Raw genomic sequence first — 22,290 nt, forward strand, 5'->3', positions numbered from 1 at the left:
ACTGTTTATTATCAGAGCCCAATTCAATCAATAAAAGTTGGAACTCAAACACATGCACACATTTGAATTATGCATACAAACACTCATCAGGGGACAGAAGACAACTGCTATGGTCTAGATCATTCCTCTAACATGCAGCAGCTCAGACGTGAGGGGGCTCACAGCCATGAATTTTTATACCTTGACTTCTGCTTGACCCCAGTGGTTGTTTGGCTGCTGGAAACCAAATGAATTGAAATAGCAGCAGAAATTCCATGGAAGAGGCTTGGCCAAGGGATCGCTGCATTTCTTATCCCAAGCCACTAGAACCATATTTATGGGCTTTCTGAGCTGACAGTTCCTTTATTATTAGCTCCTGTACACACAGGAATCCCAGAAAAACACCAGCAACCCACTCCAGTCAGTCATGTCAAGCAAATGCTGCAAACAGAACAGTGCACAGGGAACTGGAACTTCAAGGGAAACCAAAGCACAAACCTCAGTTGCAGCCTGGCTTAGGCATCAAACCAACGTAAACAGGCTGCTGGAAGCAGAGGAGGAAATTAATAACTTTTGGCTCCCCTTTGCAAACCACCACCCTCCCTAAACCTTACTGGTCAGCAGATCCTCAGGCACAGCTTGCTGCTGGCTTCTGCTTGCCTTTGAGCACAGTTGGTGGTTACAACCCAGCAACACTGCAAATTCAGAGGACGAAGGCAGAGAAAGTGAGTGGATGTGGGTTCAGCTGCAGACAGTCCACCTTTGAAACTGTGTGCCCCAGCTCGTCTGCAGCTCCATTTCTGTCAGTCCTTTGCCATCTCCTCAGTGCTCCTCTGTCCATCCTCTCCCTACCATGAATCCTTAGCAGCCATCCCTCACAGGCAATCACCCTCCCTGCTAATCACTCTCCTGAAAAAGCTGTTTGTTTTCCTTACTGCTCCAAGCTCTTGTGCCACAGCAGAGCTGTGCTGGTTTGCAGCACATGGAGGCATGGCCTGAGTGCTGGGGACTAAACCTCTGCCCCTCCTCATGAATTTCACAGTGACAGAATTCCCTCCTGTATCTTCTCTGGCCCAGAGTTAGGTGAATTCCAGGAGTCTCTTTGAAATCCTGTTTTAATATTTCACAACTTATGCACAGAGAGTATTTTGGCTTTTCTATCAATACATTTCTGCTTGGTAACTCCCAGTTTGAATGCTGATTGTGTTTTGCATAAATTAACTAAATTGCAGCCCTTCTGTTTCATTGGTACTTTTTGTCTGCTTCCATCAGGAACAATGTCAGGGAGATTGCAAGCTGACTACAATTCTCTTTCCCAAGCAAGAGGAAAACATATAAGAGCCCAATCAGCACCAGTTTCCTGATGTCTATTGGGCTTTATAAGCTGTATTGTACTCTGGCATTTAACAATTTCTGTTCATTTGTTTCACTTTGAGAAGGGAATGTAACAATTGCCACAGTGTTCTGAGCCTCTGGTGTCTATTGATAAATATGGAACAGGTGTAACAACAGCTTCTCTTTCTTTCTCCTTAAAAACTCTGAGCTAAAATTGTTTGTGCAATGCCAAAGCAAGGACAGGTCTCTGCTCCCATTTCCAACACGCAGCTTCCATAGGGAGATGGGCAGCAGACTGGATTTCAGACCTACCACAGTGTGAAACTGCCAAGAACAAATCTCACTGACCCTGGAAGGAGGATTCCCTTTAAGTTCCATCTCCCCACAGGCAGGGGAAGTTCCAGCAATTAATGGCACATTTTAAAGACTCACAACCTGAAGAATTCCACATCCAGCCCTGCTTTGACAGCCAACAGTGTTCACACCTGGGACAGGTTTCATTAACCAAGAAATGCACTCACATCTCACCCACGACAAAAATCAGTTAACCACAAGTTAGTTTATAAAACAGTCACAGGATTTATTGAGATAAATACAAAGTTACATAGATTCTTTATTCTGACAAATGAATGACACTTCCAGAGTGTCCCCACTTAACTGGGCTCTAAACACCACCGTGAACTGACACAGCTGCCACGTGCTCATCCCACCAGGGCACCAGTGAGGCTCACACCTAAGCAACACGACCAACATGCTTTGGATTACTAGTGCTGGATCACTCCCTACAGCATCCCAGCAATATTGCACCAACTACTGTTATTGTCATGTTCCTTAGCTAGAAATGCTGAAAAGTGATATTCCTACTGCTGCTGTGACTACCTAACTTTGCTCCAGCTGGCTTTTTAAATACATATTTTTGCATAATTTAAACAACCCAGAGAACTGCACGTGAACACATTCATTGCATACAATTGTCTAGGACAAGACGTAAAGTGCGGCCTTTAGTCATGCTGAAATCATTTCTAGTTTCAAACTAAACCAAAGAGACAAACTAGCAGAGGGTAAATCTGGGTAACAGAGCTGCACGTTGTCTACAAAAAACCCAGAACTCTGCTGGCCCCATCAGGACATGCAACTGTGGAGTTGTAACAGGAAGTTTTAAATGCTCGACTGAAATCGCCTCATTCAAAACCCACCTGAATTTGGGAGCCAGAGAGGTACCAAAATATTGTTTAAAAACAAAGAACTCTGCTAAGCCTTTTAGTGAACTTTTATAGCTGGTAGCTTACCCTTTACACATATCCTAGTTAAAAACTCCTACTGAACACTAACCAAACATGCTAAAACCTATGGAAGGTTGTGTATTCCAGGGAATTATTGCAAGTCAAGGTAACTATTCAAGGTGATCTGACAAACAGCAACCTGGGTTGGGTTAACGTTCAAGGTATTTAATTTATGTACACTATATTTCAAACATACTTACATATACACACACTTAAAAAAATCTGTTCAGTGCTGAGAAATTTAATGAACTGATAATAAAAAACAGAAGTGAAACCTTGTCAGAAAGGCCTTAGAAAATCTGAACCGTTAGAAAATATCAGTATAATGCCAGCATTAGAAAAAGATATTAGAACTAGAAAAAATTAACTTGAGGGGTCTTTTTGTTAAGAAATTGCAATCATAAAAAGTCTGTACTGAAGAAGCATTTGTTTTAAATTATAAAAAAACCTGTAAAAAATTAAATGTAGAATGTTGCAGAGTTTACACTGTTTGCTGCAATAGCAGTGGTGTATTTCTGCCTGCAGCTTCCAAAGAGCATTTTGTGATCTTACAAGAAAACAATTTATTACAAATACTGTACATATTATAATACATGACTGGTTAACTCATACAAAAGTGAGCCCTCCCAAAATACAGAACCCAGCTGAGGAACCTACTCACTGTATTGCAGACAAAAAACAAAACCAGAACTGGCATTTTGTGAAAATCTTCCCCCATGGGAAGTGCTTACTGTGGAACATGAAATAAGGGCATGTATTTACACAGGTCTGCTGAGGAGAAAGGGCTCTGCTCTCAGAAAGAAAGTAACTGTTAGCATATGAAACCATTTCTTTAGTATTTAAGCATTAGTGTTTGAGCAGGACAAAGTTTCAATCCACAATAAAAAAGATACTATTTTTTTCCCAGGACCCACATTAGTGCAGGTTTGGGATCCAAGAGAAGTCAAGGTCCAGCAGAAGTATAAGATTTGTAATTTTTCTGAGGCCACTCAGTTTGACTAACACAGTTCTGCTCTTTCTTCCAAGCCCCTGTTCCAACAAACAGGAGAAATCCCACTTCACCTTGTGTGTCTCACTTGGTGTTTGCCCCAGACCTTGCCCTACAACCCACACAGGCTGCAGAGCAAACAGTGGCACCACCTTTCCCCAGAACATTTCTGCACTGGGCTTTTGCAGAATTCAGAGCTCCTTTGTTTCTTAGGAAAAGCTGTTTGTGGTTTAACCACAGGTTAAAAGGTGTTTGTTAAATGAGGTGTGCATGTAAAACAAAGACTCAAGCCTGTAACTCTGTAATAGCCTTGTGCTGAATCTCTCAACTCAAGTGACCTTTGCTGGGGCAGAATGAGGAATTTTCCACTTTGGAAATCTCCAGTCTAGCTGCATCCTGGGAGAGGCAGCAGCAACAAAAACTGGCCTGTGACACCTGTAAGGACAGTCAGAAATGTTGCTATTATGACCTGTTAACACTGTAAGGGTATAGCTAAGAAGGAACAAATTAATATAAACTTCACAATATACAAAGAATCTTGAGCTCTCTGTGCTTTGAAAAATATCACACATAAAAATGACCCATGCTTAATTCTAGCAGTGTAACTACATGAAAAAATGAAATGATTTTTGAGCTTTTCCCACTGATACAGAATTAAGTTCTTCATTTTTTGTTGCAATTCAAAACTATTCACATATATACACTTTTTTTCAAATAAATGCATTAGGTGGAACAGTACAAAGCTTATAATAAAAGTGAGGAAAAAATAGCTTCAGGAAAGTTTGCTATAATCAGGTTTGAAGATTTAGAAACCTTTTTAAGCTTACAGCAAACTTGTACTAACAGAAATATTTTCTTAAAAATGAAATGTAAATTCCAATTATGCAAAAACAATGAGTGTGGTGTAAGACTTTACAGACAATACTGAAGTGCAGGTAAGGTCAGAGTTATCACCTCCATTTACAAAGGGAAAAGCAAAAGGAAGGAATTACTCACGGGAATCAAACACAGCTGTAGATGAAACAAGGTCATGAAATGAAGACTGTAACATTTCTCAACACCCTCCTTCCTGCTCAAATAGGTGACAAAACCCACCTTATCTGTCCTCATTACTCACACTAACAGAAACAAGGTGAAAAACCCTCCTGCTGTTCAGCCTTCGTTGCAGAATAACCCCTTAGTTTTGTTTTTCAATGGTGATATTGTCCATGTTATCCTGTTTCAGTTTTATGGTGGCAAAGAAAGACACATCTTGATCTCTGTCAGACTGCAGGGCTAAAATGGTCTCTTCTGCAGCTTCTAGATGAGGATTGCCAACACTTTTAAAATAAGCTGGAATAAGGGAAGAAAAAAGACAATTTTAATCAAATCCAAAGGAATAAACCCTAGAGCATAAGTAGTGCAGAAATAGAGAATGCCAAAACCATCTGGGTCAGCTTATCCAGCTTAGTCTCCTTACAGAAACTACAGGAAACTAAGGAAGCTGACAGAGAAATTCAAATATGCTGCTTCTGATTCATCTTACTAGGTACTTTAATACTTCTAAGATAATTTCTTTTTGCTGAGCCCTAAATAGAAATGTATCAATGAGCAACAGGAAGCTCAGGAAGCTGCTACTGTACAACGCATTCCAAACCTTCTCCATACTTTATTCTGGAAAAAAAAAGTTAGGCGGTTTCTGCGCTTCTTCCTCTGAATAATCAGAGGGCAGCACACAAATCACATTTGAGGCACGCGAGAATAACCCAGCCTGGCGTTTCAGAGGAAACGATCCCGAACGCATCGGGCGCGGTTGGCGAGGCCGCACTGCCCCCGTGTGGCTTTTCCAAGGCTGCAAAGCCACTCGAGCACTCTCAAATGTGAATTTAACTCTGAGATTACACTGCGTGATTCTGTTTTTGTGCTACAAGGGCTGTGCTGGCAGAGCCTCGGCAGCATTCCCGAGGTGTTGGATCTTCCCGGGGAAGTAAGGAGCACACCTTTCTCCAGCAGTGTCTGCCTGAGAGCCTTGGCCAGCAGGACCCTGACGTTTGGCACAGGATCCGATGCAAGGCTCAGAAGGCTGGGGAGTAAGTGTTCAACAAACTGGTCCACAGGCATGCACTCCTCTTCTACCACAGCCTACGAGACAAATGCACAACAGAAAAAGTAAGATTTATGTTAAAAATACACTATTTGCCATTCCTTTCATTTCTTTCCACCTTGTCGTTAATTTGGCCTGTTAAAAAAGCTCTGAATGAGAACACCCCACCCTGAGTCTCACCATTTTGAATTTCAGCCAGGAACAGCAGATGAATTTCTTTCAAGAATTTTTAAGGAAATGCTGCTCTCTTGCCTGTCCTCACCCTTTTCCCTTTTAACGTTCAACTCTTTCTCCTCACTGCTACCCAAGAAAGCATTTTTTGTTTGGAGGGGGTGAGTGGTGGCAATAAAGAGGGAAATAATTCCTGGCATCCAGCACCCATTAGTGGTGTGAAGAGCTCTTGTGATCCTTTAGCCTGGCACGGCCAAGGATTAAACACATGTATCTCCATTTGGGACTTAATTCTTAGCTTTGCCACTGGGACAGCAGATAGTCCAAGGATCAGCTGTGGCAGGGACACAGCCTGGGGTGGGACAGACAGATGCCACTGAGGCCACACTGACTCTGACCAAACCAAAAATGACAAAAATCCTGAGTCCAGATTTCAGTTCTGCCCACATTGCTGCAAAGCCCCGAATTTCATGTGCACACAGAAACACAGAGAACATTCCAACCTGACAAATGAAGGCAAAGGCTTGTCTCCCAACCCACTTGGAGCAGTGGCGGAACCGCACCACGAGCTCATTGATGAAATTCAATCCCAGGGCATTGGCACTGTTTGCATAGAACTTCTGTAGGATTGCTACAACCTGGGAGACAAAGGAATGGGAAAAGGAGTGGAACAAAGAAGAAATTAAACTTCAGCTGCAGCCCTTAGACTTAAAAAGACATAATTTCATTTGAATTCTATGAGGGACACTGTATTCAATGTAGTCAGCTATACTTGTAGGCTTCCTAACAAATTAAATCAACTTTGAGGGAAGATTAGTAGTTGGTTGTTCTGTGTTTCGTTGTGGGTTTTTTGGGGTTTTTTTCTCCCCAGAACTGAGGGAAGGTTTTCCAAATCACATATACTGGCTTTCATTCACTTCAAAGGATTTCTCATTCACATTCAACCACAGAGAAAAATTTCAGTATCTGTGGCAATCTGACAACTCAAAATATTTTAGAAACTTTCCATTTCAATTTTTTCCATATTGATTCCTGTTCATTAAAACATCCCTATTCATCCTGCTCGTCTGAAAAAGCAGTGATTTCAGGTACCCTCTCCAGGATCACTCTCCTGCTCTCCTGCCAGGAAGTGAACTCAATCCCCTACCAGTTTGAAGGAGATCCACCGAACTTCTGAAACTTTATCGGAGCACAGAGTTAGTGCAATGTGCCTTAGGTAGTCATAGACATCATTGGGATTGTAGAGCTCCAGGATCAGGATCAGCTGCCTGGAACACAAAGGAAACCATTAACTGTACCACGTGCAGCACCAGCCTGCTGCCCTTCACCAGCTCTTACAGGTGGGGAACGAGCACCAAAGCACCAAAGGGTTACTACAGAGCCCTTGAGCAGTTTGTTCTTCACTTGTCAGAGGCTTTAATCCACCAGGGAGGCCAAGAGAAACTGTGATCCAAACTACATGTATCAGTGTATCGACATTATCCAAAAGAATAACCAAAAGCTACAAACACAAGCATGAGAAACTTTTTTCAGCTTCAAACCAATACCCTGTACATTCTTGCAAAGCAAAAGCAAAGCAAAAACTGAGTATTTACCTCGGTAAATGTAGAAATCTACATTTCAGAAAATAATTCCTATGTCAGAATCACACAGAACCAGCAGCCACACAGAGCCCAGGCAGTGGCAGCTCCCACCAGGGCTCAGGGAGCTGCTGTGAATTCTGTACCCCTGTGAGTCTGTTGTGCCAAACTACAAAGTGAGAGTGAGGCCTCGAGCCCAAACACAGAAACACGATGAACACAAAGGTCAGACTTTATCTGCAAACTGTGGCTACAAAGGTGCTTCACATATCAACAGGGCTTGTAGAAAAAGAACTGTGGGATGTTCATCTACCTTTTTTACATACCCAGTGTTACACAAGTATCAAAAGAATAAACTTATTTTTAAGAACTGTTTTCTCTTTCCTACACATTAAAATATGAATTTTTACATGTGTTTCATTAATTTTTGCAAGGGAGTCTTGAACTAATAAATTCTCACTGAATAGTATCTATCAGATTGTCATGTTTCATCAGCTGCAAGTGAACCAGATCTCCACTTTAGTAAAATCACAGACATTTAATTTTCAGTCACACATTACAACACAACTTGTGAAAAACAAAAAACCCAGAAACCCCAATGCCCTTGACTCCCCCCAGACAACCCTAACAGCCAGTGGCTTTTTCCTTCCTAAAGAATGGTTGTAAACTTTTAGCTCCTGATCAAGATGTGCTAACTTCTGAATGTAATTACTTATTTCCAAGTTAGTAATACAGGTTAAAAATCAGAAGTTAACAAAATTACATACTCTGCCAGCTCGTAACGAAACCTCCAGTTCCTGCTGTTATCAGTCACCACAAATTCTTGCAGCTGGTAAAGATACTCTCGCCTTTTGTCTGCATGAAGTAGCTAAAGGAAAAACATTACTGGTATAAAACTGATAAAACTTCAAACTTGCAGTTCTCTGGTGTGTCACTATTCACACCTATGTGCCTTTTCCTACTTGAAAGCAAGTGACCAATGACAAGGTGCTTCCTAAAAACTGTGCACAGTCAGCCGAGTGCCTGGACACACCCCAGTGACATCCCAAGCACCAAAATCATCCCTTCAGCAGCACCCAAAGCACCAGCTCTGGGCAGAGAAGTGAGTCACTAAGAGCTGAGGATCTGTGTGGATTCCACAGCAGCCCACCAGGAGCTGCTCTCATCTCCCAGCCCCAACACGATTTGCTACTAGGCCAACGCTCCCAGTTTACAACAGCCAGCAACATTTACAAGCACAGTCACAAAGGGTTTTCAGCTTGGTATGTTGTTGGGATATGAGAGAAAAGAGGTGAGGCACATTAAAAGGAGGAATGGAGGCACATACACAAAATGGCAGCATTGCAGAAAACAAAACATTAATTGGATACTGAGACATGCACAGCTTGTTCAAAAACTTCTTATAACAGAGTCAGAAAAAAATTTCTGTTGAGAAATTATGACATTTTCCTACCTTCAGAAAGTCATAGAGATGTTTGAGGACACCAATACGCACTTCATCCAGGTCTTTCAAGAAGCCATTGAAGATTGGCACCAGGTCAGCAGCTGTTAACTGATCCCCCAGGATCACAGCCAGCTCATGGATGGAGAAGGCCAGAGTGCGCCGCACCTTCCACTGCAAACGGGCCAGCAAGGGAACTACATGAGGCACCATGACTAAAATAAACAAGTTTTTGAACCACCCCTGTGTGAGGATTGAGACAGCAGGACAAACAGGGCTAGTAGAAAGTGTTAATCGTCTTTATGAAGTCTGATTTAAATCTGGAATTTTATATTTTTAGTGCATGTTTATTCCTCTGTATGAATTTATCTAGTGATCTTACAACTGCAGTACAAACTGAAGGAAAAAACTTCCTCAAAATTCTGATTTTTGTAACAGAACTTTCTTTTCTTACCTGCACATCTGAAGCCAGTGTCTCGTAGGTGTCCTTGAGGCAGTGCCAGTTCTGCCTGCCCAAGGTCAGGGCCACCCCGGGCAGGCTGTAGGCGCAGTGCTTGGCAATCTCAGTGTCAACAGTCTGGGCCCGGGCAGGGTCAGTCATGGACAGGTACTGGTCCAGTAAAGGTTGAGGGATGATGTCCTACAGACAGACACACTTCAGTTTAAGAGCAGAAAGGAAATACAGCTGCTGTGCTACAGTTCTGCCAACCAGCCAGCACCAAAACACAAGAGACAGGACACCCCTTGTGTGTGCCACCCTCACCAAGGGTACATGACTCCAATTTGTCCTCTCATTAAGACAGAGCAGTCAGCAATGAACAGTCAGTGTGGCTTTATCAACACCTTGCCTCAACCAAGCTGAGAATTCCTTCTTTGCTGATGCCAAACAATAAATGAGTGACAGAACAGGGCAGTCAGTGCCTGCCTTGGTTGCAACAGGTTGCCTCTAAGGCACAAAAAAGGCACCAGAATGTTTCTAATTTTCTCATTTAAAACAGGGGTCTCCTCGAATTCTGGAGCATTCCTTCACATTCTGCAATTGATCCATTGCAGAAGTATCACTGCATTAAGGGCAAGATGAACTGTATCCAGCTCTCCACTAAACCCACTAGCTGCCATTTTAATCACCTGTAATTTTGACTTATCATCTTCAAATGGTGGATTATTTTCTTGCTCTTTCCTCAAAAATATACTGGTTCCTCTCTGTGGTTCCTCTGAGTCCTGTAAAAGGAGGTACCAGGTAGTGAAAAGAAGGAGACTCAGTGTTGTTTGGGGTATTTCAAAGCATCACAGAACAATGGAGCTCAGATTCAGAACAGCCCTGCACAGGCAGAGCCTTGTTCAGTGTGTTTATGCAAGTACAGAAAGTCAACAGTTGCACACTGAGGCAAACAGAGACTGTAGCAGCAACAAGGGCAGCAGTAGTTAAGATTTACTTCTAAAGAGGGCAATCTAACATCACAAATCCAACATTCCTACACATTTTGGATGGTTACTTTTAAATAGTTTTTATTCTTGAAATTATCTTAAATGCTATTCAATCAGAAAAAAAAAATGTACCCTTAATAGCTTTTCTTTTTTTGATTAGAGTAAGTAGAACATGATAGCTGTGGTCTAGTAATGTTCAAAGGCTTTGGATCCAAAGTGGGTCAGTTATGCCAGGGGCTACACAACCCCACACAGCTCAGACATGGAGCACAACGTGTCCTTACCGTGCTTTTCAGCACCCTGGAGCTTGACTGGTCACTGATGTCATCCTGGGAGGCAGGGGATGAAACAGTGTCCCCCTGCACCTGCTTGCAGGCAGCATCTGAAACAGCTGCTTCATCCAAAATCATTTTGTTCTGAAGATTGTCACTACTTTTTTCCATTTTTTTGGTCTCACAGTCACCAACAGAATCAAACTGAGCAGCTCTGAGAGCAGCAGACAACACTTGGACCTGAGCTGTATAAAGCACAAGATGGTTATTTAGTGTCTTTTCTGCATTTAAAGGCATTAAACCTGTCATTAACTCATCTAAAAAGATAAAAGGTAGCCCAGTATGAGCTACACAGAAATGCTGTATTAGCAAACATTTGCTCTTGGAAAGAAAAAGCCTTTTACTGCAGAGCACTCAGACTCAGTGAAACAAGAAACTGAGCTGACTATGGATGACAAGAGGGATTTGATCCATAAAATACAGATCCCACTATCAGGCCAACATCCTTCCAATGCTTTCAACAAAGGGCCTGTTTCAGGTGGTTAAGGAGAGAGAACTTGAAATTAGGGCCATTCTCAGTCAGCCAATGTTAGATAAAATCAGCTTGTAGCAGGTAGCACTGTCACTAAACCCACAGTACCTACAATATTCAAAACCCATTAAAACTGTCTTTAACAAGCTGTTTTCCCTTTTGTAGTTAGAGCAATTTATTTTTCAGGCAAACAGAAGCCAGGAGTATTTCCCCAACTGCTCTAGAAATAACTCAGATCTTATTAAAAAAGCTGTTGCATCACCTTCTACTATCATTTACTACTCCAGGCAGGCTCATCACCCTATGAATACCAAGCCAATTAAAATGCAGTCAAGTGTTTTGTAAAGGCCAGAAAACCTGCTGAGAGAAAACACGATTTCACTGCCACAGAGTCTCACCTTGAACATCTGGATCATCCATGTGCTCCTGTAAGCTTTCCAGAACCCTTTTTATCTCACTGCTAGCAACAAAGTTATTCCGTGGCCCAGAGCAGGCATCGCTGTGCTTCTCAGCCTTGGACTGCAGCAGCTCCAGGTCCTGACTGATGTCGGGCAGAGGAGGGCGCCAGTACAGGAATGTGCTGAACACGTCCTGGGCAGGCGGCAGCGCCGAGCTCAGCCCCGGGGATCTGCTCTCCTTCCCGCCCTCGGTGGCACCAGCAGCAGCTTTGTCACCCTGACACAAGTGAGACGCTTCCTCTCCAGGGCTGGCACAACGATCTGAACTTTCTTCCACTCGATTTTTATTTAGGTCCTCAGAGAGCTTTGTATGAATTTCTGCTGAAGTCTCCTCAGTCGGTGATTCTGGTTTGATTTCCATTGGTTGTTCTGAGCTGGAAACAAAGTTATTGAAAGTAACTTTAAGTACTCTGTAACAAGAGGTTTTCAGTGAAATACTTCATAAAAGACAGCAGCAACAACAGAAGCTTTTCTCTAAGGAAAGACAGAATTTGTGCTACCACTATGCCTTACTTCACCGATTTTCCCTTTGCCCTCCTGTGAAGCCAAAGTGAATTTTTCAATAATGTGGTTACACTGAAATGTGTGATCTCAGACCTTTTCAGACCTTTTCTGGAACTGCATTCTCAAATGGAGATTTTTAGCCTTGATGAGCCACAAAAACAATTACCTTCCTTTTAACCCCTTCTACTCCACCACACCTTCCCCAGGATTTACCTGGGCAATGCATTTGCACTGGAAGACATCACAGTGATGTTGTTGCTTGGCTGACAGGAATTGGAATTCACATCTTGTGCTGGTGGTCGGATACTCAGTGTCCCATCTTCTCGAATGTAAAGACCAGCACTCGAAGGGTTTGCAAAGGTAGAAATAAATGGGCCAAGGGACTGGAAAGCAGCCTGACGAACCTGTGGTGGTGTAAGAGCAACAGTCAGGCTGCATGCAACTCTCAGAGAAATCTAAATTTGGTGCAATTTTCAGTAAGAACCAATCAGTTCTTAATTTAACAGCTTCATTTAATATCAAATATAACCAAATACCAAATAAGTGACACTTAAGCAAAGGGTGATACACCTAAGCATGTATCTACAATCATTATACAGAAATCTTTTAGAAGTTATAAATTTGAAGGACATCTGTTCACCTCAACTGATCTATTCAACACAAGCAACCTTTTCTCAGAAGAGTATTTACCCTTATAAACTATTGAGAAAGAGGAAAAATAAGACACTACCTTATTAGAGGGGATTAGTTTTTAGCACATTAAGCTCTGATCTCAGCAAATGCGCCTCACAGCAGCACTAAACTCTCCTGTTATTTGTTTAGGATCTGCCTGGGTGATGCAGTTCCAGAGGGAGGCACTCACCCATCTGCAGGTGTCACTGATGAGGCTGATGAACAGCGGGGACAGTTGGCTCCTGCGAACCTCTGGGGACGTGGTGTAGGACACTGCCATGAAGCACTCAGCACACGCCTTCCGCATGCCCCACACGCTGTCAGAACACAGCTCAAAGAACTTGGGAATCTGCCAAAAAAACCCAATCCAAAATGAATTAAAGGCTAAACAAAGCAATGTCAAAGTGTTTGTTTGAAAACTGGAGGCAATGGAAACTCGAGAGAATAAAAGAAGTGAAGAGCAGAAGAAGAGGGACAGGTTAAATGCATACACTAATTAAAGAAATTGGAAGAAACCCATCTCTCACTTACTCCATTAGGAATGTGTGTACAACTATTTGCAATAAGAAAGAATATAAAGAATTATTAATGGCCTACAAAATCAGAACTGAATTGATGATCATTGAATGATCATTTAGTTCAGGCAAAAATAAAAAGTGGCAATTCCAAAGTGTGTGTATATATATAAAATATATCTGATACATATATCTGCTGCCAATTACATTTTCAACATGTTTTGCAAAACAAGAACTTTGCATTACTCTTAATTCCCAGTTTTGCTGTGTAATTTGCAATCAAGGCCTTAGCCAAGTCAATTAAAAAATGCATGCACACTGATTAATTTATAGAGAAGACAATAAAGGAACTCATTATTAAACTTTCTGAACTGAGAAATACAGGTCTTGCAAATTGATTTTGTTTTTACATACCAGCAGTCTTTCTGTGGCTTCTTGCCCAACCGCATTACAAATGTCACCAAAATTAGCTGCACAAATCTAAGAAATAAAAAGTCATTAATATCACCGTGTCTTTTTCAAGGGCATTAGTTTGATTATCAACTCCACCATGCATTATTTATCCCATCAAACAACTGCACATGTTTTGACTCTTCCAATTTCAGCTCAGTAACTGCATCATGTAATATTAACTCATCCAAACAAAGACTTATTGGAGCAAGTGTCCATACACCACATGTCTCTGGGATCAATAGTAATAAAGGTTTCTGCATGAGGAGCATCATCTGCTCCAGTAACCACCAGAAGGGACAATAAGGCCACATGAAAGTTTAAATCACTTTGAGCAGCAGCTGTCAAACCCAAAGCAGGCCAGAACATGATACCAGGGTCAGGACTTAGGTGTACTGACAGCACTACCCTGGCTCAAGGTGGCTTAAGTGCTTTGCTGAAGCAAAGTTTAATCAAGGTCTCAAGTTCGTGCCATTTACAGGCCATTACAGAAGCTCTAATTAAGGCAAAAGGGACATCCCCTCATGCTGGCAAAATCTGAAATCATGTAAGATAGAGCTGTGTTAATGTATGTTTTAGTCACTCTCTGTGGTTATTTAGAAGGCAATAAAAGCAGCTCAAATTCCAGCAAGTGCAGCTTATGTTGCAGACCAAGCTGAAGCTTGGCATGACCCTTAAGTCTACTCAAATATTTTAATACTTCTTATGCTACAAGTTTCTTTTTGTACTCAAAGATGAATTTAAGTAAGTCTTACACTTAGGGGATTTCTACTTTCAATAATAGGATTTTTTTAATCTAAAGGATGTCTCAAATGTCTATTACTCTTGAATTTTGAAATAAGATGCTAGAAATAATAAAAGTTGCTTCCATCCTATAACCAAGCACAGCAGCTTAAGAAAAAGGTTGTGCAAAACTATTAAATGTGCAAGACTGGTTTAACTACTGGACCAAACCTACTGGTCAAAGTCTATTATCTGTTTCTTTACTGAACCACAGAAACTAGAACCATGCCAAGAAATCAAAACTTCTCTTCCAGATGCTTTGAAAGTTCATCAGCTAAAGTTATGACTAAATTACGCAGGAAGGCATTTGAACAACAATGTACAAATTCATGTTTAGATGGTTTAGGGTTGGACACACACCAACCTTTCGGACTTGAAACAATTTCCCATCACTGCACAGTTCACAGAAACGAGGCAGCAGCATGTGCTCAACGGTTGTTCTGCTCAACATAGAAGCCATTTTACAGATTATCTGAAAATCAGGAAAGGGATATGTGTGAGGAGAAGAAAATTATAAAGCTTGTAAGCACAGCCAAATATTCCTCCTAAAAATTACCTCAGAGAACAAGACAGTGATTACAATCAAATAGATGAAACTGCTACACATTATTTGTATTCCCAAACACCTGTTTTATGTAAAGCACAAACACAGCTTTGCTTTAAATCGTTCTATGCCAGAACATAACATTCCTGCATTTAATTCCTTGTCTTTTGTATCTGGTTAAATAGACTTTTATTAACAGATTTGTTTTCAAGGTGTTTGCAATGTGGCAAACACAGGTACTTTGCATGGAGGAAACAAAGGTTCCGTTGCACTAAGGACTTTAATACAAACCACATTATTTACACGTATTAGAAACATCCCAAACTTCAGCATGCAAGTAGGACCTTGGCCTTTAACAGTTCAGATACCTAAAGATGTGCACAGCACTCTGTAGGCTCAGATACCACAATAAAATAGAAGTTTGCCATACAGCAGGAGATAAATAAGGGAGTGCAACAAAAATGAGTTATTTATGTGAGCCAGTGCACACTTTACAGGAATGATGCCCAGGAATTTTAGGAGTTAACAGCGTATAATTAAAAGAAGTTAGTAATGTGCTCATTAATTCAGCTTTCTCTGAGGAACCATCAATTTCCACTACCAACACAAACCATGTTTCTGCTGTGAAAATCATGTGCTTTGTGTTGTGTGTTTCCTTTCAGCTCCCACTCTCTGGGAGAGGTTGCTGTAATTCCTGTACTTGCAAGAGGAGAAAGCAAGAGGCTCTCCTGCACTAGGGGTTTACACAAACATCATCAGATTACAGCCCTCATCTTTCTGGTTTTATTTTTCAAAAAATCTTGAAGCTTTCTACCTTCACAAAAAATCTTTATTCCTTTCTAGGAATAAATGGTGGCCTTTGTAATAGAATGCTAAATAAGAACTAAGGAAGGGAACATTCAAGGACTTTCCTACAAATTTTCAAACTCCTAAAAGGCATCTGGTGCTCAGATGTCATCCTGGAAAATTGCCTAAGCAATTCCCAACTCCCAAACAAGGAAGAGGAAAATCTAGCTGGTAAAATATTTTACAGGTCAAGTGTCAGATATCCATGCTGAAATGTAATTACACACCAGCACTTTTCTGTGGAGTCAACTGATTTCTTGAAAGTCACCAGGCAATGTTTTTTTCAAAACACTTCAGAACCAAGATCAGGTCATATTTCTACAACATTACTGTGAAACCTGGTAAAGCAAATGTAAAGAACACTCTGGGGAACGTAACAATCCTAACAAGAATCTTAAAAAAGGCTGCCAAGGACCAATTGTACTTTAAAGCTATTCAGCTAATATTTTGACATCATTTAGGATCCTGAAGTATAAAGATGGTTTCTTTTTAAATCTGATATTTTCAAAAATTCGGAAAAAAAATTAAAGACTTGTTTTGTTAAAGTAAAAATCCAAATATCCTAATGAATAAAAACAAGAAATTTGATTGCTTACTTTATTTATGTCAGCACTATTCCTGGACCTCATCTTAATCACCACTATAATTAATGTTATCAACTTACATTGACAGCTTCCACCTTGTACTCATCATCACTGTCAGGAGCAGAGAGGTCCAGCAGGATTGGACACACCTTATTCTCAATGTCACTCTGAGCCACAAGGTCCTGTTCCAGCAGTATCAGCAGCGCTTCCTGGCCTGCCTTTCTGACCTAGGAACAAACAAAAACCAGCTTGTCACAATAAAAATAACATTTACAGATACACACACGTCCTTTGAATGGACACACAGGTACAAGCTACAAAGAACAAACCCAGGAAAAGTGTCTTTGTTTTATTATCGTAAGGAATTCGTAATAAATACTAAAGTTTAATATAATCATTAGATGATATTTCATCACATTTGGAAAATAAGACAAAAGATGAAGTAGAAGACAGGATTTGCAAGTCATGACTCCTGTATCAGATTCTGTCCTTGTACTGTCAGGCAAATCCTGAAGTCTCCCATTATCTGCTAAGGGAAGTATTAAAAACAAAACCCAAAACTTAAAAAAAAAAAAAAACAAAAACAAAAATCAGACCTCTCTAGAGGAACGTGCTGAAACCAATAAACACAGAGCACTACATAAAATCATATATCAACCACCATGGAATTTCCTCTTATCTCTTCTTCATGCATTAAATTCACTGAACCACACAGAATTTTCCAAGGATTCAGCTCCTGGTGTCTGTTTTTCCTACCTGATTGTTAACATCTGTGAGGTACCTCACTACTATGGGCATAAGGTATTCAAAAAATGCTGCTGGGAATTTTGGTCGACTTTCTTGTAGGAAAATGGCAATGGGAGGTATCTGTTCCATCAGCTCTGTGCGAACAGTTGGCTCTGGAAATAAAAGTTAAATTATATTGGTAAATATGAAATGAAGATCAGATACCTTAAGAAAAAAATTGGCATTTTTCTTTATGTTTTCACAACAGAGGAAAATTCAAATAACCAAAACATAGAAATAGCATCACTAAGATTGCCTGTTCTTAAAGAAAAGCTGAATAAAACAGAATAGCCTTAGATACATCATTACAGTTCAGAGACTTGGGATCAGTTTCCAAATCAGTCCTACAAAATGAGATCACAAGCTGGAAAATCCAGTCACCATGAATGTATGCACAAGAACTATTCAAACATACAACTGCTCTGTGCCACTTACACCAGATATAACAACTCAAATTTAAAAAATTTCTTGAAAAATGTGGTCCTATACTAAGAATAGGCCTTTCATTTAATGTTTACCATACAAAATATTTCAAAAACAGAGATAAAAATGAATCTGTTTTCATTGACAGCTCTTCCTGCTAGATGATTCAACTTCCCTAGTTCATTCATTGCCTTCTCAAAATCGGAAGTCAGTACTTCCTATGTTGCAATTTATATAAAATAACTCACATAAATTAAAAAACAAACAAAAGCAAACTTTCAAACCTGCATCTTCAGAGAGCCTGACCACTATTTCCATCACAGTCAGAAAGTCTTCTTCATTGTGACTGAAATCTCGAAAGACATCCAGAAGACCCCTGGCAATAATTTGCCTGTGGAGTGAACACAATAATTGCCTTAATATCCAGCTAATGACACTTAGATGGGATGCAAGGGGAACTTATCAAATGTAAATGGCACCATAAAACAGATCAAGCTCTTCTCTGAACATTCTACACACCAACACAACAAAGATGGACTCGAGAGATCTTATTTAGATAACCAAGAATGAAAATCTCTTTTCATGGAAGCGTTTTACAGGTTATTCAAATAGAAATAACATCAGGCATGTATTTGGGAGAATAATGAAAGACACAGTGACATCTTAACACCCACTCAGGCACCACCGAGTGTGCCTGCTGTGCCCTTACCTGTTAAATACATTATCACTGAAGGCATATTTCTCTAGACGAGCCAGTGGAGTTAAGTTATCCTGTCCAGGAATATCCAAGAACGCTGTTATCCTCATGCTATCACAGTCTGGTCCATAATCTTCAAAGCCGACTTGAAAAACATGAAAAGTAACCCAAAAAAACAAACAAAAAAAATTCCAAGAGTCAGTAAGAAATGTTACAACATGAAATACAAGAAACCACTAACTATTTCTTTAAAAGAAAAGTAATTGCACATCATTGGAAACAGCTTACAAAATCATCTTAAATTGTATCTAATGAAGTTGAATACAACACTTGCACAGAAATTCGTAAACTGAAGCTTTAAAATTTAACTCAACTATCAAAATCCTTGGCTTCAAACACACTACTTTGCTCTTTCAGTGGGGGATCCGCATGCCCAGAGTTAAGAGGGCTCAGCTGACACAATTGCACATCACAAACCGACTCACCCAGGTGAGTTCAAACACTACAGAAGTTCCACATTCTGTTGTTCTTGAATACAAAGTGCTCAACAAGTTCAAGAGATTTCAAACAAAATAGAACTGTGGGATTAGATTAAATGTTGACATTTCAAATGTGCACAGATACTACAAGCGAACCCACAGCTACACAATAGGAAACAGATGCTAATTATCCCCAGCTTTTTAGAATGATGACATATTGCACTGACACCCTTATTTCCCCTCCACTGGTCATTAGTATTTCTCACGGCTGCTCCTTACAGAAAGGTCTGTCAGGTTCAAAACATTTATCAGCACGAATGTAAACAATTTACAGAGCCCAGGTCTGTCTGGGATCAATCTGCTCCAGGACGTCCCCCCAGTCAAAGCATCTGAAGAGGGAATATCCAGATTTGCTGCTTCAGAGGAAACTTGCTATATCCTGACAGCTCAGGGGAAGTTATACAGTGTCTGCAGGATTGCACATTTCCCTTCTGAGCTTGCAACATACTCTCCATATCCAAACTCTGGCCATCCTTATGTCTATGCAGTTATAGTATATATATATTTGAAATTCCACACAGACCAGACACTCACTAGCTGTTTTTTGAGGTCTGTCACCTGTTACACAAAGAAAGATTGATTAGAACCAATATACTTGTAATTAGCTTTACCTAGCTCCCACCTGTCCCTCATTAGAAACACTTTAACAATTAAAGCTATTAGTTCACTTCAAATAGTTCAGAATTCCCACCAATTCAAATGACGACGAAATAAATCCCAGTTCTAACTTTGACTACAATACTGCACCTGGGGCTAGTTTTGTAAACATGATGTACATGTTTAATTTTACTGTGTGCAGTAGCTCCATTATTCATTTAAAGTACTTAAGCACACACCAGTGCTTCCAAGAGCAGAGAGAAAACAGAGCACTGCTACTTATGCTCAGGATTGAGAGTTAAATACCTGAAATTTTTTCCACACACTCTCACTACACATAAGTAAGGAATAATCATGGCAGAATCCATTTTGTCTTCTCTCAAGAATCTTAAGGTTGTTGTTTTGGGGTTTTTTGCCATAAAATAGGACACCACAAGTTTCAGAATACACCAAGTACTATCAAGTAAATTCCAAATACTGAACATTTCTTATCTAATGTTCTTTCACAGGTATGTCTAATATTCAGTATTTTTCCCTCTAATTACATCAAACAAGTGAGCATGAAATCTGTTCACCTATAAACAGAAATAAATGTGGCAGTATTCAGAGCTGAACTTGAGTTCACTGTGCTCAAAAGCTGCTCAAAGGTGTGAGAAACTCACTCAGGGTCACAGGACCTAGTGAAGCAATTCAATGTCATCACCCAGTGTCCCTATCTGAATTTCACAGCACAAACCAGTAAATACCAGCACCCAGCACAACGGTTTAATCACCTCCAGAAGGTAATTTTCCCTCCTGGCGTTTTTAGAAAGAAAAACAAATTCTTTAAATATTTTCTTATGAATTGCACAAAGGGCACACATAAGCTAATTATTTCTTCCAGATGACCCATTATCTTATGAAAAACAAGTTTTAAACTGCACTTGAATTTAGCTAGATTTTAATATAGCTTTTTCCCACATTTAGAGTAAGCCCCTAGACTCCCTGTTTCAACACAATTTATCTTCAGTGTGCATGACACTTTCACTTAAGCAAGTAAGAATCCAGTTCCAGTGATTTATTTCACTGAGGCTTTCCAAAAACACATCCTGAACTCTTTGCTAGCCTGGTTTCTGGATTAGCCAACAGTATCTCATCACACCTGAACTCTGCTACAACAGAGAGCTTTTAATTCCACAATTCTAAATTATTATTTAGAAAATAATTAAAATTAAATATATCAAATTAATTAACATAATCAAAGAATATTTTTAAATAATGGAATTACATTTTAATAAAGCTCCAAAAGGTACATTTATTTACATGCTCATCCTGAAACTGATAACCTCTTTTATGAATTACCACTTATGGCAATACTGTCCTTATCTGGACATTTTTATTTACTTGAGTTTTACCTTACAAGCATCAAGCTTCTTAATCAACTTAGCAGACTAATCTGTTACAGTCTAAACAGAACAGCCAAGGAGTGAACACAAGTGGAAAACAAACACTTCCAGGGATGGTCCAAGGCCAAAACCCATAAAAAAACTACCATGAATTTTGCATTTACTTCTGTTTCTCACACTTTACACACTGCTATCTACTAGGGAAAAGCAGAAACCTCAAGGGCTGAGAACAACAACAGAATTCCACAGAACCAGCTCCTCCCACAGAGGCAACGTCCCTGCACATCCTCCAAACAAAAGACTTTAGCTCTCAGCTGTATTCTAACATTTCCCCGGTATTCCTGAAGAACACCTTTCTCCTAAATCAGCTTTCTCATGCTCAGCTGGGAAGGTAGGTGGGATGGGTCCACCTGTTTCCCATTTCCAAGCAGCATCAAACAACAAAGGTCTTGTGAGAAACAAAGTTTCTCACAAGAAACGAATACAAGTATCATTCTTCTTTTTCTAAATAAAAAGCCCAACGTGTCAGTGAAGCCACCCCACAGAGAGAGCTGCTTTCTAAGGCAGCTGAAGTTCGTATCACCGTTTGTCACAGCTTTATCTCCTGAAGTCACAGCGCTTACTGGGCTGGTTCAGGTCTGACAGGTGTCCAGCTCTTCTGGAACACAGCCCGGGACTACCCCGGCGTGTGATGGAGCTGTTCCCTGTCCCCTGTCCGGGACCGGGGCACGGCACTCAGCCCAAACCCACCGGAGCACACCCCGCCACCGTCCCCGCATCCCGAGGGGCACTCGCAGCACATCCACGGGATGCAGGAGCAGCGGAACGCGCGTCCTCACAGCCTCTACAGCTTTGGAAAGTGTCACCGCAGCTGAGCAATCCCTAAGCTAAATATCCTAATTCCCACCGACAACAGCAGCGGGGCTGAGCCCCTCGTCCCCCCTGTGCGCCTTTCCCAGGCTCGGGCGCTGCTGGAGCCGCTGTTTACACCGAGCCCAGCGGGGATGGTCCCAACGCCCTGAGACCTTCACCTGCCACAACTGCCTCAAAATCCTCCCCTCGCCCTCACCGGGGTGAAAATGCGGAGAGGGAAAGAGGGCGACAGAAGGACCCCAGGGTGGGAGCGCGGGCCTGAACAGAGAGCGGAAAAATAAAAAACAGTTACTCACAATCATCTAAGTCATCCTGCAAATCCACAAAATACAAAGGGATCCCTACAAACAAAAAACAAAAGAGAGACACCAGGGGGTTGGTTTCGGAGGGACGGCGGCAGCCCCGGCTGAGCTGCCCGCCCGCCGGCCCCACTTACCGGCCATCTTGGAATGGACATGGGCGAGGAGGAGGAGCGGGAGGGCACAGGGAGGAGCCGCGGGTGCTTCCTGCCGCCGGGTCAGCCCCGAAACGCCACCGGGTGA

The 22,290-nt window shown here is 41.1% G+C and overlaps 1 protein-coding gene across 1 annotated transcript; it reads right to left on the minus strand.

Moving 5' to 3' along the window:
- Window positions 1-1,873: 1,873 nt before the first annotated feature.
- On the minus strand, window positions 1,874-22,275 carry LOC134553992 (serine/threonine-protein phosphatase 4 regulatory subunit 1-like). Its single transcript, XM_063404233.1, has 20 exons — window positions 22,185-22,275; window positions 22,045-22,089; window positions 18,367-18,499; window positions 17,942-18,048; window positions 17,205-17,347; window positions 16,529-16,675; window positions 14,839-14,946; window positions 13,656-13,721; window positions 12,917-13,075; window positions 12,268-12,458; window positions 11,491-11,924; window positions 10,573-10,805; window positions 9,989-10,081; window positions 9,315-9,500; window positions 8,873-9,034; window positions 8,187-8,287; window positions 6,987-7,107; window positions 6,343-6,477; window positions 5,565-5,706; window positions 1,874-4,917 (listed from the first exon to the last, which is right to left on the minus strand). Exons 1-20 carry the CDS (start codon window positions 22,189-22,191, stop codon window positions 4,763-4,765), a joined length of 2,868 nt encoding a protein of 955 aa, XP_063260303.1. The 5' UTR covers window positions 22,192-22,275; the 3' UTR covers window positions 1,874-4,762.
- Between the last annotated feature and the right edge of the window lie 15 nt (window positions 22,276-22,290).

The sequence above is a fragment of the Prinia subflava genome, chromosome 8, assembly GCF_021018805.1.
Source record: "Prinia subflava isolate CZ2003 ecotype Zambia chromosome 8, Cam_Psub_1.2, whole genome shotgun sequence".
Classification (NCBI taxonomy): Eukaryota; Metazoa; Chordata; class Aves; order Passeriformes; family Cisticolidae; genus Prinia; species Prinia subflava.

Excerpts from the sequence above, each read along its gene's own strand:
- LOC134553992 (XM_063404233.1), bottom strand. Across the intron at positions 10,806-11,490 it reads GGATGATCCAGATGTTCAAG|CTCAGGTCCAAGTGTTGTCT; the intron begins GTGAGACTCTGT and ends TGCTTTATACAG. Across the intron at positions 10,082-10,572 it reads CCAGGGTGCTGAAAAGCACG|GACTCAGAGGAACCACAGAG; the intron begins GTAAGGACACGT and ends CTCCTTTTACAG.